The following is a 20631-nucleotide window of genomic DNA, read 5'->3' as shown; positions in this document are numbered from 1 at the left end:
GTACGACTTAACAACATGCCCGTCATGGGTTCAATCCCCAAATAGACCGCGCCGCCATACGTAGGACTGATTATCCTGCTATGGGGGGAATCAATTACTCACTGAAAGCCAAGCCCACAAGTGGGTACAGGCAGGCCTTGACCGACATCGGTTGTTGAGCCAAAAAAAAAAAAAAAAAAAAAAAAAAAAAAAAAAAAAACTTATCTGGCGCTACAACTGCTTTTGCGGTCTTGGCCTGCCTGTCCAAAACCGCTCACAGTCTTGCGCTTTCGTCTGCCAGTCCGTTATCCCGGCTTTAATGGCGGATGCCTCCACGCCATCTTGCCACCTCAATTTGGACCTACCACGCCTCCTCTGTCCTTGTGGTCGGCTGGGTCTTTAGAGGTCTTTTTAAAGACTTTACGGACTGGGTCGTCCGTTTCCATGCGTACAACATGGCCAGCCCACCGGAGCCTGGCGAGCTTGATACGCTGTACGACAGTGAGGTCGCCGTACATCTCGTATAGCTCGTCATTATAGCGGCTCCTTCATTTTCCTGCCACACATACGGGGCCAAGTATCCTTCTGAGCATCTTTCTCTCGAACGCGGCTAAGAGAGTTTCATCAGATTTGGAGAGAGTGTCCATGTCTCAGAGGCGAATGTGAGTACCGGAACAATATAGGTACTATATAGTACCTACTTCGTCCGTCGCGACAGATTCTTTGAGGTGAACTGATTTCCTTCGTTACTTATTTATTATGTTTAATTATGACTCCGCAGCAGGATTTATTTAGTTTATCATGTGTACAGCTGAATTCCATACAAAAGCAACTCAAAATTATGTTTTTTGGAAAACATCATCGGTATCAACTCGAATCTTTTTACAGTGGCACCCACAGTCTGACAGCCGCTCCACAGTGTGCTTGCAAAATTCCACAACTCGGTTGGAAAACTCCATTATATGATTCCAAACCTGAACAGAATGCTTACACGAATCCATTACCAGTTTGAAACATTCTTTTAAACGATTGAACTATTCCATTATATGACTCGAAACCCTGTATATCAATGCATATTATATATATATATATATATATATATATATATATATATATATATATATATATATATATATATATATATATATATATATATATATATATATATATATATATATATATATATATATATATATATATATATATATATATATATATATATATATATATATATATATATATATATATATATATATATATATATATATATATATATATATATATATATCTTCTTCTTCTTTTGGCTCAACAACCGATGTCGGTCAAGGCCTGCCTGTACCCACTTGTGGGCTTGGCTTTCAGTGACTAATTGATTCCCCCCCCCATAGCAGGATAGTCAGTCCTACGTATGGCGGCGCGGTCTATTTGGGGATTGAACCCATGACGGGCATGTTGTTAAGTCGTACGAGTTGACGACTGTACTACGAGACCGGCTCAATATATAGATATATATTAATTAATATTATTATAGATATATTAATATATATTAATATATATTAATATTATTGTATAATTATATATATGTATTGTTGTGTCCGCACAAAACAAACATAAGGACGGTGTGTACGGCACAAACAGAATATGTATTTACAACTATTCTTTGGTATATGTAATACAATAAACACACGCACGTAATGCGGGGAGAGGACGACTGGTCCTGCTCGCGCCGCGATCCTCACTGAGGACGTCACCGGATGACAGCCCTGCTGTCAACGGCGAGCCCTCAGGATGAGGCAGCGGTCTGTCCACAACATCTCCCCGTTTTAATTTAGCCGGTACGGCTTAAGCCGACGCAGCGGTTTTATTACGAATAAAACCGGCGTGGTAAGCGAACGGGTCATGGGACGCTATGTAACGGGGGAGAGTGCAGACCGGCCTCCATGCCATACGCTCAAACGGGATGAGCGTTGCGGGCTGCAACAGGGGGCAGCCGATGTGCTGCGCTTGCTCGTTCCGTTGCAGCCGCTGTGGTGTCCGCACAAATAAAACGTGAGACGGTGTGTGTACGGCACTAACAGAATATTTCAGAATCTTTGGTATCGTTTACAATAACACGTATATAAATAATATTGCACACACACGCAATGCGGGGAGAGGACGGCTGGTCCTTCTCGCGCCGCGATCCTCACTGAGGACGTCACAGGATGACAGCCGTGCTGTCGACAGTGAGCCCTCAGGATGAGGCAGCGGTCTGTCCACAACATGTATGCAATATATTTTCGCGTATAGCGGAATTCTATCGAAAAAGAATTTATACTAATGGTTTCAGGGTCGTAAACTATCGAAACAGAGTTTTGAATTAAATATTTTTGATTATTGAATATTAATGGTTTTTAAACATTCTTCTTCTTTTAAACAACCGATGTCGGTCAAGGCCTGCCTGTACCCACTTGTGGGCTTGGCTTTCAGTGACTTATTGATTCCCCCCATAGCATGATAGTTAGTCCTACGTATGGCGGCGCGGTCTATTTGGGGATTGAACCCATGACGGCCATGTTGTTAAGTCGTACGAGTTGAGGACTGTACTACGAGACCGGCTCAACTCGGTTTTTAAACATTAGTGATATTAAAAAGAGCATATAATATTGCAAAACATAAAAATATTTTCAACAAACACTCTGAGCTGTCAAATTTAGAGGAATCACGTCCTGCGAATTCGCGTATATCGAGTATCGCGTACTGCGGATAATTGCTGTATATATATAATCGATAGTATTATACTTACTCATATCCACTTCAGATCCTTCTATCTCAATATTATCCTGCGCCATATCTTCCTCCTCGTCCTTATCTTCCATATTTTCTGAGACAAGTTCGTAGCTTTCTGGAATAAAACACAAATTAAACATTTTTTTAGAAATATTTTGAAACATTCCAGAAACAGAAGAACGTAATGAAATAAATAGTCGAAAAGCATATCTCGAAATAAAAAATATTTTGGCCCACTTTATAGCAGCTACCTTGGAGGTATGTATTATTTGTGCCGTTACCAGTATTTATCGGCTCTCCAACGCTGATAAACTCCGGAATTTCCATCTTTAACGTAGTGCCAGAAGATTGTCCACTTTCTACGTACTGTTCGGCTGCAAAAACGAATATTTATAACTTTTAGAATTGAATTGATCATAGCCCTCGGCTTCTCACATACCCTGTTCGTGATCTTCTCGTGCATCCTTCGTCGTGATAGTATAGGTATCTGTCTCATACATTTCATTGTCACCAGATTGCCCTGTCGTCGTTGTAGTAACTGTTACCGTAGAACCAGAAGGTATAGATGTGTTTGACTGTGATGCAATTATCTGTTGACCTTTTACTTTCTTCTTTCTAGGGAGAACTACGTTTTCAACGACTTCTTGTAGAGTAGTAGCTTGTTGGGATTGCGATTGAGTCTGGGAAGCTGTCGCTTGCTGTGTTTGATGTGTTTGGGTCTGTTGTACTTGTTGTACTTGTACTTGTACCTGTTGTGGCTGTTGTGACTGGGACGATGCTTGCACCTGTATTTTGGCGATAGCTGGTTGTTGTTGTTGAGCAATTGGCACTGCAAGTGTTGATGAGGCAGCCAAGGAGGGCATTTCGGTAGGTGTATTTTTGATCAGTGGCTTAGTTATGATAGGAGTTGTCTGAATCTGCGCTTGTACAAGCTTTGGTTGATGGACTATAGTAGAATTTGATGGCAATGTAAGATACAGAGAGTCAGTAGTGGTAATTGTAGCTGGTTTTTCCAAAACCGCTTGACTTTGTATGAGTTGTTGAGCGATGGCTGATGTAGTTGTGCTTGCCGGTTGGCGCGAATCACTTGTGTTGTCGGTGAGTCCTCTTATTGCCAAAATTTCGGCTGTGTGAAGAAAGGAAGGTAGTTGTTCCTGCGGCACGCTCACTTCACCCTGATACATAAACTCAACTAGGGACATAAGATCGGTGTAACGCACATTTTTGAAAATTATAACTGGATGCTGGCAGGGATTCTCTTTGAAAACATCCTTAAAATATGGACTGCATGCTGAGAGAAGTATTTTATGAGCTCGTATCTTTCGCCCTTCGCAACACAATGTCACATCAACAAAATCTTCTTCATAACGAAGTGAATCGAATGCTCCAGCTATATAAGAAGTGTAATTGTTCCAACGCAACGAAAACTGCTGTGGATTCATGATTGATACACTTTAGCCGTGCTTAGTGAAACGTTGCTGATTCACATCTAATTTCATTCGAAGCTTTTACTGTATAGTGAATCCTATAATGAACTCGTGATCAAGAGAAGAAACTGTGGAAGAAACAAAAAAGGAAGTCAAATAATAAATGAATACAATAATTTAATTGGTTTATTAAGATTTTTAAAATGTTGAAACTCTCAGCAGGATTTATAGAACGCATGTTTTAAAATTTCGCCGCCAAATTATTTTTTCCGAAATTTCTGGAAAGAAACCGCGTAAATTGATTTTTACGGTTTCCTGCTAAAATATCGGTAATATTCATGAAACTTTGCTTGAATAAATAGGCTTTAGCAACTAAATTAATTATTTGCTATAATTCTGACCCCCGATTACAATTTTTCACCTTCTTGAAAGATTTATAAAATATGAACAAAAGAGATTTTATTTTAAATTTGATACAGGGTTTACAATTCATTTTGCAATGTGTACTGCATATTTTATCGAGCACGAAATTTACTTTGATTCCCACTACGTACTTGGACTGGTCCAATGCAAAGCAGGTAGAAATAAGGTGTCGTCATGTAGAACATTTGGCCATCAAAGGCTTTAGAAAAAAGCAAAAATCCAGAATCAACAGCAGTTGTCCAATGGGACGAGTGTTGCTGGTATTTGGGTTTGATAAACGAGTTGTTTACATTTAATAAAAAGATAGCACTAGAGAAACTTGCATGTGTGACGGGCATGTTGTTGAGTCGTTCGAGTTAACGACTGGACCACGGGACCGCACTTCATAAATAGGCATTTTCCACGTTATATTGCAGCTGCTGGCTGTAAACAAATATCGACGGCTGTTGTTAAACAGCATCTGTGTAATGTTAGTTTTATCTCGTCGAAGTGTAATTTGACTACCCTATCGAGGTGCAGGTTTGCCTACATTTTCTACATTATTTTACACATTTTGACACATTTTATACACAGTCGTTTGACCCATAAGTCGTTTTATTCACTGAGTAATTAGGATTTGAAAATAAACTCCAAAATTTATTATTTACGTTTCGTTTGGTTTGAATTTGACAGATAGCGCTACGCACTATGGTGAACAAAATGTTAACATTTTACGCCATAGTTTACGCTTCGTGTGACGTCCGTATAAACCAGAATGGATAATTTATCAGTTTCAGGATCGGCATGGGTTTGATTTCATAGAACACGTTCAGCCAGGCGCTGATTTTCATCAACTTTCCGTTACGCCAGCAACTAGAACGCAAAGATTTTTTTAAATGTTTATATTATTTCAATTCAACTATGTTCATCGACACTGTTGTGTATGTTGGAGGAGGATTTTATCAACCGCAATAATTCGTAGAACATTATTAATTGACCTGCCCAACGCTGCTATGCATGTGGGTAAAGTACAATTGTGCGCAATGTTTATTGTTTTCCTAGCAAAAGATCAGTGGCAGGCCCAGGGAGTGGCTTACACTTAAGATGAAAGGTAATCTTTGAATTTTTGATGTTTTGTTGTAAAGGTCACGTGAAAGTGAACGTGAAATTTAAGGTTTTTTTTTTTGCTAAATTTCATTAAAAATTTATCAGAATACGGTTTGTCCTACACCAAAAAAAGGAAAATCAATCTTCCTGCTCATCAATACTATGTAGTGTGTAATGATACTTTTATCAACCGCTATAATTTGTAGAACACCATTCTTTTATTTGCGCGTTGCTGTTATTCATGCGAGTACAGTGGTTTGCAATGTTTGTTGTTACCTTAGCTAAAGACCAATAGTAGCCGTCATAGGGAAAGTTCAATGGCGATCCCTGGGGACAACCACAGAGCTCATCCAAATTAGCTAAAGCTAAAGAACTCATCCAAATTATTTGAACATCATGAGGTTGTGATGTTTTCCATTTTCCCCAGTAGCTTGCAAATGTCTCGGATATATACAAATGCTCCAAGTGTCCGATTTGGAATATCCACCACTGTTACTCAAATGCACCAAGTGTCCGATTTGGAATATCCACCACTGTAACTTAAATTCTTCTTTGTTCATCATTGCTGTTGTGTGTCATTAGAAAATCATTATTTTACATGCGCACCGCTTCTATTCATTTGAGTAGAGTACAGAGGTTTGCAATCAATGTTGTTTCCCTAGCAAAAGATCAATGACAGGTCCCAAGGCCTGCCACCAGCAAACTGGAAAGTTCAATGGCAGGCCCAGGGGTCTGGCATCGAACTGGATGATTTATAGATCTGAATTTTAGAAAATCAGTTATAACGAGCAGAGCGTAGGGTAAATGTACCAATAGTGGTGCAATTTGTGGTGGTACAGATGTATGTTAATGGATTTAAAGTGTCAGAAACGACAATTTCTGAATATTTCAACACATAACAGTTGGAATATGTTTTATCTTCGCAATCAAAACAATTTTTACCATAAAACACATCGAATCTACGAAAAAATACATATTTTTGTGATTGCTTCGTTGTACCTATAATGGTGGTATGGTTCCTATAGTCGTCGTATTGTGTTCCTATAGTGGTGGTAAACAAAGATGCCTCAAAACAGTGTATAATATCAATATAACTAAGTTTTGAGGCTGTTTTCGTATGAATAGCATGGATTACTGCCATAATAATGATATCTTTCGTAATTTGATCGTAAAAAATGTATGAATTTGGTTGATGAAAATATTGACTGAAGTACTGAATAACACCTGTCGTCAACCCATACTCAGAAGAGTTTGCTCGATTTGAAGTCGATTTTTTACTCAGCCAGATAAGCGAATTTTGGCCTTTGTTTCACAAATTACTTACAGAAAACTAATTTTTGTTGCTTATTTTAATGAAAACAGTACGACATGTCAAAAATGTCGTCGAAAAAAATCTAAAATTAGCTGTTTTTATTGATTTTAGAACTAGGACCACTATAGGAACATGCCTGTTTGGTGTACCTATAATGGCACTATCGTAAAAAACATTAAAAAATACGTAAATATGGTCAAAAGCCAATGAATTTGAATAAAACAATATCATTTGATAACAATTATGCTAAAAAACTAATGATTGCGTTGTTATGTGGTCATTTAGAACGTTAACAAGAATATTAGCATCGTTATGAAATCCTAAGGATTTTCTAAAAATGTTGATACCTTTTACAAAATAATGGATTTTTCGGTCACTAAGAAACGGAATGGCCCCATTTCATTTTTAAATCCTTTGTAAAAGGCTGGAGAACATTTCACACTATCATAAACAACTTAACTACTGTTAATTTATCGTATGAGACGCATTTTAGTGCCATACCACCACTATTGGTACTACCACCACTATAGGTACGTTTACCCTATATCGGGGAAAAACTTAATAGTGTGAAGTCGTTTCGAATAATTGACGATCGACCAGCATTAGAGCTGACATTGGTTCGATGTGAACGACGCCGGCATGAGAAAATATAAGACGTCGGTTCCGTATTGCAACAGTGTAGCGTTTAATATGAAAATGCGCATTCTACGTAAACATTAATACATATTCTACGACTGATTTCAAATAATAAATTTACCATGAGATATCATCTACATATTTTTCGAATTCCAGTAAAATATCCAACAGTACAGGAATAATTATAGGTAGGGTGTAAACTCGCATATGTAACTCGAATGCGAATGATTAAAATCGAATGGTTCATAATTCACCGTAACTCGGGACAATTAAAACTTTGAGTAACTACATAACATAATCAGGTTGATCTTTAAGACTATTACCAAAACCGAAAAACTGTTCACAAGCAGGATATCAACATTATCGCAATCGAAAGAGCGTATAATTTGCACTTTCCCAGCGTTATCTATAACAAGGCGAAATTAATTGAACTTACTTATCAATAATTTGCCAGCAAAAGCACAAGTTTTACCGCGGTTTGGTTGCTGGACGCTAAATATTATTTTTTCCACTGAAGCGTATTTTCTAAAATGATATTTACTTCTCGATTTGGTTTGTACCAAGATATATTAAAAAGATCATGACTACAAAACGCCGTGCTAACCAGATATATGAAGGAAGAAAGGTGGTAAAAAAAAGCATTGAGAGCAAGGTTTGTTTAGCAACCTGGTTATGAAATCAAGATTATTAATATGAGAAGGTAAACTACTTCTAAGCAAAGTGGGTAGAAAGGAGGTGTGGTCATGTAGAACAATTGGGCATCGAGACTTTAGAAAAAAGCAAAAAACCAGGATCGACAGCTGTTGTCAAATGCGACGAATGTTGCTGGTATTTGGATATGATAAATGAATTGTTTTCGTTTGATAAACATTTGTTTAGCAATAAAAAAAAATGTATTTTGCATCCACACTCCATAAATCGACATTTTACACGTTAAGCTAAGGCTAGATGATAGCTACTTGTATGCGGCTACAAATGACAGCTACCGATATCTTTTGTTCTAGAACTGTCAGCTTGTCGCCGCTCGTCAAGGTGTGTTTATTTAGAAGGTGAATTATTAGCGCGTTCACCGGGCGCCATCATTGAGTATTGTTATGTCAAATCGCATACAATTTTCTATACCCCCCTCCAGCCCTTCCCGATTTTAATACCGGAGCACCCAGTATTGTTATGTCAAGTCGTGAAATGTCAATTTGCTCTGAAGCACTTCACCTCCTAATATCCATACACCTTGGCCGCTCGTAACCCGATGTATGTGGGTTACGAGCGGCTACTCAGTGACATATCTGCTATCGCTCATGTTTATACCATACACTGAAGTGTTGGAAAGTGATATTGAAAAATAAAATTTATTTTTAAATTGCATAATTATTTCAAAAATTTAAATGTAATATGAAAGAAAATGTTATAAAATAATTTAAAATTATAAACAGTGTGTCTCGGTAGGTAAAACGAGTAAAGGTAGGTTGGAAACACAATTATTGAAAAAATATCTTGTTTTTGTTGGGCACACATTTGGGGCTATTATTATCAGTTTTCTTAGGAACATCCAAGACAGACATACAGTAGAGCGTCGATTATCCGGGCAGCTCGGGACCGGACGGTTGCCGGTTAATCGATTTGCACTGATAATGGTCGAAGAAATGTCAAACGCATATAAAACATATGAAATTCACTAGTTTTATTATTAATTCACCTAGAATCAATCGATTAATCGTTAGTAGAATATTATTTTAATCAATAACTGTAGGTTTAACAACTGTTCATGAACAAAAATGAATTTCGAAAATAGGGTAAATGTACCAATAGTGGTGCAATTTGTAGTGGTACCGATGTGTTTTATTGGATTTAAAGTGTCAGGAACGACAATTTCTGAATATTTTAAGACATTAATGAATGAAACTTAGTTTCGAAGCTGTTTTCGTATGAATAGCAACGATTACTGCCATAATGTTGGTTTCTTGCGTAATTTGATCGTAAAAAATGTATAAATTTGCTTGATGAAACTATTCACTAAAGTACTGCATCACACCTGTCGTCAACCTACACCCGGAAGAGTGTGCTTGATTTGAAGTCAATTTATCATTCAGCCAGATAAGCGAATTTTGGCCTGTTTTTGGTAAATTACCTACATAAAAATCATTTCTGTTGCTTATTTTAGTGAAAACAGTACCTCATGCCAAAAATTTCCTCGAAAAAATCTAAAACGACCTGTATTTATTGATTTTAGAACTATAACCAGATAAGCGAATTTTGGCCTGTTTTTGGTAAATTACCTACATAAAAATCATTTCTGTTGCTTATTTTAGTGAAAACAGTACCTCATGCCAAAAATTTCCTCGAAAAAATCTAAAACGACCTGTATTTATTGATTTTAGAACTATAACCACTATATGAACATGCCTGTTTTGTGTACCTATAATGGCACTATGGTAAAAAACACTTAAAAATGCATAAATATGGTCAAAAGGCAAATAATTTTAGTAAAACAATAACATTACATAACAGTTATGTTGAAAAACTAATAACTGCGTGGTAATGTGGTCGTTTAGAACGTTAACAGAAAAATGAGTTTCGTTATGAAATCCTAAGGATTTTGGAAAAAATGTTGACCCATTTCACAAAATAATGGATTTTTCGATCACTAAGTAACGGAATGGCCTCATTTAAATTTTAAACCCTTTGTAAAAGGCTAAAGAACATTTAACACTAACTTAAATAACTTAATTACTTTTAATTTGCCCTATGAACCGCATTTTAGAGCAATAGCACCACTAGAGCTGCACAAGAAACTGGTTACCCAATTGACTATCGCTGCAAACATTCGCCGTACGTATGAACAGCTGTCAGATTTATGCGCACGGTTAAGCCGCCCACCGGTTAATCCGTCCCCGGATAATCGACGTTCTACTGTATTTGGTACGCCGGTCAAAGATACCATCGACAGATTAATTCGACATGGAAACACTAATTGGTTCAGATAAAAATTAAAAAAAACTTAAGTATATTTGTTCTCCCAAATAAATAATGATTATTGTCCCATAATTCCTTTGTTTTTAGCCAACACAAGCAACGGAAAAGGTATTGCACCTGATCCAGCTGGTTGGAACATATCCATGTCTGTGGAAGGATTCCGAGCGGCAGTATAAAAACCACGAAATACGCCACCAGGCTTGGCGAGAAATTGGAGCAGCACTAGACGAAAAACCAGAGGACGCCCAGGAAAAATGGAAAAACCTGATGAACACCTACAGACGCACCAAAAAAGTAATTGCACGAAGCCAAACAACCGGCTCCACACACTTTCCCGCTACAGGAAGATATCGGTCATCCAGCAGCGCCTTTCGATTTCCTGTTGATTTTCTTCTTCCTCCTCTTCAATAAGAAGCATCATTAAAGTAGCCACTTCAGAAACAATAGCTGGTAGAAGTTAAGTTTGATCAATTTTATTGTCGTCCTTAACAAAACAATAAAACATATGTAGCAAAACACAAACCAATCAATCGCTACAAGTATAAACACAAATCAACCATAAATGACAAGCGCAGTATGACAGCAAACTAAACTAGCGTAGCTGGGCTCCCAAACGATAGCTACATTCCGCAACTACATTTGACATTAAGAACAAGAGAAATTGGTAGCTGTCATTTGTAGCCGCATACAAGTAGCTATCATCTAGCCGTAACTTTATAACGGCCAAGCTACACGTACCGGACGACATCGGACGATGCCATAAATCCGTTTAAGCCAACTGTCAAATCTCAAACCAAATAGGCCCGCTGTGATCCGACACGGCCCGGCCCGACGCGAATCTCTTGTCTGCGGTCCCAAGGTGGATCAAGGTGTTATAAATGACAAGGTGAAGTTGTTCAGAGCAAAATGACATTTCTCGACTTGACACATCTCTTCCGGGGGCTCCGCAATAAAAATCGGGGAGGGCTGGTGCGGGGTAATGAAATTTGTATGCAGAGAGTGACAGATGTCCCCCACAATGTCGCCCAGCAAAAGGGGTAAAAATCAACCTTCTAAATACATTATCCTTGAGGTGGATTTAAAAATATCAGGTGGTGGACTCTAGTGCATTTTGACAATTCGTCACTTGACGTAAGGTCCCCAGGATTCAAATTTTGTTTACATTAATTAAATTTGTTCATATAATTTATCTACCCCATTTTTTCGAATAAATATTCTTTAAAAATATATTTTGGACTTTGTGAGTTCTTATTTAACATTGAAACATACATTAAAGTGTGTTATTTTGTGTTATTCTGTGAATTTATTCTAGAATTCTTTGTGTTTTCGACATTTTTGATGATAAAAATTAAGAAATCATTTTTTTTTCAATTTTTACATTAATTCCTCATTATCTACGAGCCGCATGGACAATTTACTTGAGATTAAAAATCATGCTAGCATGATTTTAAATTTCGTGCATAAACAAATCATCAAATCTTTTGTTAATATATTACGTTTTTTCGATAAAATCAATAGACACACTAAAATGCACCTAATAACAAAGAAATCTGTTATATTTGCTAAGCTTTGTGTGCGGAAACCAATGGTCAACGGTTCTAAAATGACGTAAAGTCCCTCAACTATGGCGACCCCCCAAAGGCCCTAATCCACCACCTGATATTTTAAATCCACCTTGCTGCGGTCCTACGTTTTCCCAAGCGAATGAAAATGGCACTTTTCGGCTGTGTTTTCGATTGACATTTCGTGCACGATTTGACAAACGAAATCGTGTACGAGATTCAGACTTTTTTCGGCACATAACCACAACCGCGTGCAATGGCATATTTGCTATCTTCATCGCAACTCTAGCGTTAGACATTTTGAGGTTAAATAGTTTTCACATTGTTGGTTTTTATATGCATCATACGATACGAAAGAACACAACTGATTTAAATACAAACTAAACATAATACACAAAAAGAAATACAAATAACCTGCTTCAACGCTTGGCTTGGAGAGCGAAATGGTTCGAAAGGAAGAACCACACATACAGTCATATATTGCTTGTCAAATTATGAGAGTGTATGAGTTATCGTCCGAAAATTTCCGCTTGGGTTGCTTCACCGTTCAAATAGACATAAAGCGATAACGTCACGCGCGACGAAAAATAGCTCAAAACTTCACTCTGTGTCGATAAAAGTAGCTAATTTGACTCAGTCAACCAACTTGTTTTTTTATTTTAAATCACACACAAATAGGTCAAAATGTGTTCAAATCTATTTTTTTGCGTTTGGCATTAATCTGGCTTGTAAAAAACTAGATAATACGATAATTTCGGATGAAGCAAAATTGTCGCGCGCAACGAGTTGCTCTGTTTGCAAAATTGAGCTACTTTGTGTCCCGCGCGACGTTGTCGCTGTGTGTCTATTTGAACGGTCAAAGCTCTTTCACCGTTCAATTAGACATAACGCGAATATGTCGCGCACGAAGACATCTCGCGCGACCAAAATTAGCTCAATGTTGCTAACAGTTATTTGTCTCACGCGAAATTTTTGTTTAATCGAGCGTTCCAAGAAATATTATTAAAAAGTAAAAGAAACTTTTTTGACCTCATTTTAGCGATTAAAATGGATTTTTTCAACATCATTATGTCGACGCCGGTCAGCTGTTGCTTGTCATAAACAACATAAATAAGATTGCAGAAGCTGAAACTAACGCTTCAAGTTTTCTTTATCCTACCACGTTCCATCGTTAATAGAATACGACTTCCTTGTTGACCTGTTCAATGTTGAGTAAGTTCTGCTGTTTTGCCAAGGATATCATCGCATTGTTTACCCAGTTCCGTTTGTTCTCCAGGATTGAAATTGCAGTCACAGTTTCTGGGGACGAGGGTTTATGCCGTCTAGCTGCAGCATTGTTAAAAAGGTTAGAAATTATGCAGTCCTGAACGCGACCCTACTGCGATGTGTGGGAAGCGGCGAGGCTCCATGCCGATTCCCCAAATAGCCAGAATTGATTAAGCAGCTCATTTTGGCACGCTAAAGATCGCTGCTCTAATTCGCCTTTTGCAGTAGATAAACAGCTTCAAAGTTCCAGGCGGTCCTTCTAAATAGCGCCTAAGCAGCTTCCATAAGCTACGGTGCCGGGGATTATTTTTCTTTGTGTTTTATTTTCAAGCAAGCGTCATCGATGAAATAAACAACAGGATTTGTTTTGTTTGTGTACATGTGTATATTTTTAAATCCTTAATATTCATAAATTACACGAAACGTATCACAATTTACTGTACAATCACAATCAATTCCTTCAAAATCCCTTCTTCAAAGAACTAATCTAACTTGTACAGCTGCAATGAGATGATTGGCGGCGTCTGTCTTTGACATTTCGACAAGACCCACCTTGTACCGATGTCATGCATTGAAAAGCTATGAAGTTCCACCAAGTTCGGTACACGTTCTTAACAAGCCTGAAAGTTCCATCATGAGCCCTACACATAGTGTTAATCAGCCGCAAAGTTCCAAAGAGTACCATGTGCCTGTTAAAAAGCTCCATAGTTCCGCAAAGTACCGTCTATATCTTAATCAGCCACAAAGTACGACATCGGAACGATTTTTCGTTAAACAGCCCTAAATCAGCTATAAAGTACGAGCTGGCTGTTTGGGTGTTCATATTCATATTCATATTCATATTCATATTCATATTCATATTCATATTCATATTCATATTCATATTCATATTCATATTCATATTCATATTCATATTCATATTCATATTCATATTCATATTCATATTCATATTCATATTCATATTCATATTCATATTCATATTCATATTCATATTCATATTCATATTCATATTCATATTCATATTCATATTCATATTCATATTCATATTCATATTCATATTCATATTCATATTCATATTCATATTCATATTCATATTCATATTCATATTCATATTCATATTCATATTCATATTCATATTCATATTCATATTCATATTCATATTCATATTCATATTCATATTCATATTCATATTCATATTCATATTCATATTCATATTCATATTCATATTCATATTCATATTCATATTCATATTCATATTCATATTCATATTCATATTCATATTCATATTCATATTCATATTCATATTCATATTCATATTCATATTCATATTCATATTCATATTCATATTCATATTCATATTCATATTCATATTCATATTCATATTCATATTCATATTCATATTCATATTCATATTCATATTCATATTCATATTCATATTCATATTCATATTCATATTCATATTCATATTCATATTCATATTCATATTCATATTCATATTCATATTCATATTCATATTCATATTCATATTCATATTCATATTCATATTCATATTCATATTCATATTCATATTCATATTCATATTCATATTCATATTCATATTCATATTCATATTCATATTCATATTCATATTCATATTCATATTCATATTCATATTCATATTCATATTCATATTCATATTCATATTCATATTCATATTCATATTCATATTCATATTCATATTCATATTCATATTCATATTCATATTCATATTCATATTCATATTCATATTCATATTCATATTCATATTCATATTCATATTCATATTCATATTCATATTCATATTCATATTCATATTCATATTCATATTCATATTCATATTCATATTCATATTCATATTCATATTCATATTCATATTCATATTCATATTCATATTCATATTCATATTCATATTCATATTCATATTCATATTCATATTCATATTCATATTCATATTCATATTCATATTCATATTCATATTCATATTCATATTCATATTCATATTCATATTCATATTCATATTCATATTCATATTCATATTCATATTCATATTCATATTCATATTCATATTCATATTCATATTCATATTCATATTCATATTCATATTCATATTCATATTCATATTCATATTCATATTCATATTCATATTCATATTCATATTCATATTCATATTCATATTCATATTCATATTCATATTCATATTCATATTCATATTCATATTCATATTCATATTCATATTCATATTCATATTCATATTCATATTCATATTCATATTCATATTCATATTCATATTCATATTCATATTCATATTCATATTCATATTCATATTCATATTCATATTCATATTCATATTCATATTCATATTCATATTCATATTCATATTCATATTCATATTCATATTCATATTCATATTCATATTCATATTCATATTCATATTCATATTCATATTCATATTCATATTCATATTCATATTCATATTCATATTCATATTCATATTCATATTCATATTCATATTCATATTCATATTCATATTCATATTCATATTCATATTCATATTCATATTCATATTCATATTCCCCAAATAGCCAGCTCGTACTTTATAGCTGATTTAGGGCTGTTTAGCGAAAAATCGTTCCGATGTCGTACTTTGTGGCTGATTAAGATATAGACGGTACTTTGCGGAACTATGGAGCTTTTTAACAGGCACATGGTACTCTTTGGAACTTTGCGGCTGATTAACACTATGTGTAGGGCTCATGATGGAACTTTCAGGCTTGTTAAGAACGTGTACCGAACTTGGTGGAACTTCATAGCTTTTCAATGCATGACATCGGTACAAGGTGGGTCTTGTCGAAATGTCAAAGACAGACGCCGCCAATCATCTCATTGCAGCTGTACAAGTTAGATTAGTTCTTTGAAGAAGGGATTTTGAAGGAATTGATTGTGATTGTACAGTAAATTGTGATACGTTTCGTGTAATTTATGAATATTAAGGATTTAAAAATATACACATGTACACAAACAAAACAAATCCTGTTGTTTATTTCATCGATGACGCTTGCTTGAAAATAAAACACAAAGAAAAATAATCCCCGGCACCGTAGCTTATGGAAGCTGCTTAGGCGCTATTTAGAAGGACCGCCTGGAACTTTGAAGCTGTTTATCTACTGCAAAAGGCGAATTAGAGCAGCGATCTTTAGCGTGCCAAAATGAGCTGCTTAATCAATTCTGGCTATTTGGGGAATCGGCATGGAGCCTCGCCGCTTCCCACACATCGCAGTAGGGTCGCGTTCAGGACTGCATAATTTCTAACCCTTTTTAACAATGCTGCTGCTAGACGGCATAAACCCTCGTCCCCAGAAACTGTGACTGCAATTTCAATCCTGGAGAACAAACGGAACTGGGTAAACAATGCGATGATATCCTTGGCAAAACAGCAGAACTTACTCAACATTGAACAGGTCAACAAGGAAGTCGTATTCTATTAACGATGGAACGTGGTAGGATAAAGAAAACTTGAAGCGTTAGTTTCAGCTTCTGCAATCTTATTTATGTTGTTTATGACAAGCAACAGCTGACCGGCGTCGACATAATGATGTTGAAAAAATCCATTTTAATCGCTAAAATGAGGTCAAAAAAGTTTCTTTTACTTTTTAATAATATTTCTTGGAACGCTCGATTAAACAAAAATTTCGCGTGAGACAAATAACTGTTAGCAACATTGAGCTAATTTTGGTCGCGCGAGATGTCTTCGTGCGCGACATATTCGCGTTATGTCTAATTGAACGGTGAAAGAGCTTTGACCGTTCAAATAGACACACAGCGACAACGTCGCGCGGGACACAAAGTAGCTCAATTTTGCAAACAGAGCAACTCGTTGCGCGCAACAATTTTGCTTCATCCGAAATTATCGTATTATCTAGTTTTTATACATATAGACATATATATATATATATATATATATATATATATATATATATATATATACATATATATATATATTACTATTATATATTGTTATAATATGTTATATATGTTTTATATAATATGTTATAATTATAATTATATATAACATACTATATATATATTCATATTGTTTTAATGTTAAATAAGAACTCGCAAAGTCCAAAATATAATTTTAAGAAATATTTAATCGAAAAAATGGGGTAGATAACTTATATGAACAAATTTAATAAATGTAAACAAAGTTTGAATCCTGGGGACCTTACGTCAAGTGACGAAAGGTCAAAATGCACCAGAGTCCACCACCTGATATTTTTAAATCCACCTTGATCTTCAGTCTTCTTCTGTGTCGGTTTATTTCTTCTGTCTTTATTCTTCTGCCTTCGGATTGTGCTCAGTTTGGGTTCATCGGTTGATTGAATGAATTCAAATTAATTTTAATCATTACATAAAGGTGATATTTAATGTTTTTCATATCAATTTGTTACACTGCTGAAAACTCTATAGAAAAATATCGCAAAACATTTTCACCATATAAATAACGTTTCAAACTCTTTAAAATAAAATCAATCAGTATTTTTATATAATTTTATAAAGTAAAACCAATCCTGTCGTCCCTTCTAAATTTGAAATAAGTTAAATTCAAATTTCAAGAAAGTGAGTAAAGCTGCTTTCTAATTGATAACAAATCATCCAATAATGATGTAACGAATGAAATCCAATACCAACGGCAAAAAAATCTAAATACAAAACTTAACCATCCTTGAATCGTAGATATAAACCAAGGTTTTATAAATGACAAGGTGAAGTTGTTCAGAGCAAAATGACATTTCTCTACTTGACACATCTCTTCCGGGGGCTCCGGTATAAAAATCGGGGAGGGCTGGTGCGGGGTCAAAGTGGGTTTATTATACAGGTGGGCTTATCCCGAACAAATTGACAGCCGTACTGTAGAAAAATGAAAACGAAATGACAGGAGGGGATTCGATCATTTGTTGATGTATGCGTGTGAATTCCAATGGCTATTTTGGATGATGTGTCGTAGCAAAGTGGGTTTATTATACAGGTGGGCTTATCCCGAACAAATTGACAGCCGTACTGTAGAAAAATGAAAACGAAATGACAGGAGGGGATTCGATCATTTGTTGATGTATGCGTGTGAATTCCAATGGCTATTTTGGATGATGTGTCGTAGTGTGGGTGAAAAACTACGTATCACAATCGAATCCCCTCCTGTCATTCGTTCGTCCAATATGGCCTTCCCGCCAAACCTATAAGCCCACCTAGTCCCTATACCCACTTTGTGTCGTAGTGTGGGTGAAAAATTACGTATCACAATCGAATCCCCTCCTGTCATTCGTTCGTCCAATATGGCCTTCCCGCCAAACCTATAAGCCCACCTAGTCCCTATACCCACTTTGTGCGGGGTAATGAAATTTGTATGCAGAAAGTGACAGATGTCCCCCACAATGTCGCCCAGCAAAAGCGATAAAAATCAACCTTCTAAATACATTATCCTTGATATAAACGTCTTTAAATGCTTGACAGTTGTATCTCATGATTCTCATTCTCTCATGAGCGTCGAACGGATTTCGTCGTTAGAAGCCGGTACTCGCCCCGATTCTCTCATGAGCGTCGAACGGATTTCGTCGTTCGAAGCCGGTACTCGCCCCGTGTGTCTGCACTGCACACCCACTTGAGAAATCTATGAGAAGATAGTTTGTAAAAAATGAAAATTATTTTTACATTCATTTCATTAAAATATGAATCAAATTACCGCATAAGTTCCAGCAACTGCATACATTTCCCTCCAACATATGCTTTCTAGCTGGGTACTTCACACGCTTATTTATCTCCTTGTCCGTAATGCTGATAATGCTGAGAAGCGACTGATTTCACAGCAATCTTCTGCCTGCTTGATGTACAGTCTGTTCCCGAGTTACGCGGTTTCTGCGTACCCGACGAATCCGTGTACCTCGAATATCGTTAAGTCGAATTTCACGTTTTTTGACTAAAATACTATTTATTACTCGCAGTTTTTGATTTAAATTAATACTTGTATACACTTTATCCTTTATTTGATATGATTCGTGCAGAAAATTCTAATATTTCTGGCTTTTAAGCGGATTCAATTTGTTAGCAAAAATGCAATTTATACCGAACTTGAAGCAAATTGTACTGATTTGACATTTAATCTGTCAAATTTAGAAAACCGCGTATCTCCGAATCCGCGTAAGTCGAGAACCGTGTAACTCGGGAACAGACTGTAATCGTTTTACCTGACACAATGTTAAACTCCTGCATGTTGGATCTTTTCACCACAATAAAAGCATATTTTTACTGGATTCTCACTTACTCGATTTCTCCCTTGTCACAGCTGTTAATTCATCACAATATTAATAATTATAAAATTACAAAATAATTAAATAAATTATAACTTGCAATATTCAACACCAAACACCATACCATTGCACGATTGAAATCTAGAAAAATTGTAAGCAAACCAGTCCAATTGTAAACAAACCATTCCAATTTGTCTGTCAAAATTTTCATTAATTTTTTTATTACAAATTGGCCATAACCGTATTAAAACACGATGCGCAGTCTCAGATTGCGCATATATTCGTTTTATCAAAACATAAGTCATTTCGCGAAGCCAACCCTGAGCTTTAAACGTCATTTCCATACCCTACCAGCATTAAACGGCTTTGAAGGCATTTAAGGCCTTAGGCCCGTGTCTGTGCTCCATCGCATGCGATTTTATCGCACGTGCTGTCAAACGCTTTTTCGTATAATATTGCGATTAATTGGATGATTTGAATAATATAACGATCATGAAAAATTAAGTTGAGATTGTTCCTACAAAACACCACACATTTAGTTTGACAGATTAAATCGGATGCGGCGTCCGACGAAATCAAAAATTTTTGATTCCGTCGTACGACGAAATCGCACGTCCGACGTTATCTGTCAAATCCCATATAAAATTTTGACAGGCCTTCCGATAAAATCGCATCCGATGGAGCACAGACACGGGCCTTAGTCGCCTTAGAAGGCGAATAAAGTTTTCAACCGAAACTTTCACGGCTGAAACGGGATCTCTTCGAAATCTTTCAACTTTCTGATTCAACGAGAACAGATAACTTGCCGCCATCTTAGCTTGTTTATATACTGGTTTTGCACCCTCGCTAATGTAACTGCCAAATAGAGCAGTGACAAC

General features: G+C 35.9%; 1 protein-coding gene and 2 long non-coding RNA genes across 13 annotated transcripts in view; 1 reads left to right on the top strand and 2 right to left on the bottom strand.

Moving 5' to 3' along the window:
- LOC1278674 (modifier of mdg4) overlaps nucleotides 1–8251 on the bottom strand; it is a 58718-nt gene extending 50467 nt beyond the window's left edge. For 6 of the 11 annotated variants that reach the window (XM_061656134.1, XM_061656175.1, XM_061656196.1 and 3 more), the window contains exons 1-4: nucleotides 8069–8251; nucleotides 3188–4303; nucleotides 3000–3122; nucleotides 2765–2863 (exon numbers count right to left, since the gene is read on the bottom strand). In XM_061656134.1, the coding sequence (XP_061512118.1) occupies nucleotides 2765–2863; nucleotides 3000–3122; nucleotides 3188–4190 (1225 nt within the window). In that variant the 5' untranslated portion in view covers nucleotides 4191–4303; nucleotides 8069–8251. Of the gene's footprint in view, nucleotides 1–2764; nucleotides 2864–2999; nucleotides 3123–3187; nucleotides 4304–5960; nucleotides 6386–8068 lie in introns of those variants that run through there. The other 5 variants (XM_061656154.1, XM_061656187.1, XM_061656144.1 and 2 more) reach the window with 2 other exon arrangements.
- A 1625-nt stretch (nucleotides 8252–9876) lies between these two features.
- Nucleotides 9877–10868, top strand: LOC133392191 (uncharacterized). Its single transcript, XR_009765524.1, has 2 exons — nucleotides 9877–10606; nucleotides 10693–10868. It is a non-coding gene; the product is annotated as an uncharacterized LOC133392191 (long non-coding RNA).
- Nucleotides 10869–16462: 5594 nt separating this feature from the next.
- Nucleotides 16463–17322, bottom strand: LOC133393037 (uncharacterized). The gene is made up of 2 exons (XR_009765966.1): nucleotides 16896–17322; nucleotides 16463–16831 (listed from the first exon to the last, which is right to left on the bottom strand). It is a non-coding gene; the product is annotated as an uncharacterized LOC133393037 (long non-coding RNA).
- Nucleotides 17323–20631: the final 3309 nt, after the last annotated feature.

Source organism: Anopheles gambiae, chromosome X, assembly GCF_943734735.2.
Source record: "Anopheles gambiae chromosome X, idAnoGambNW_F1_1, whole genome shotgun sequence".
Taxonomy (NCBI): domain Eukaryota; kingdom Metazoa; phylum Arthropoda; class Insecta; order Diptera; family Culicidae; genus Anopheles; species Anopheles gambiae.
The sequence above is the reverse complement of the archived record's forward strand: the minus strand, read 5'-3'. Positions and strand labels throughout refer to the sequence as shown.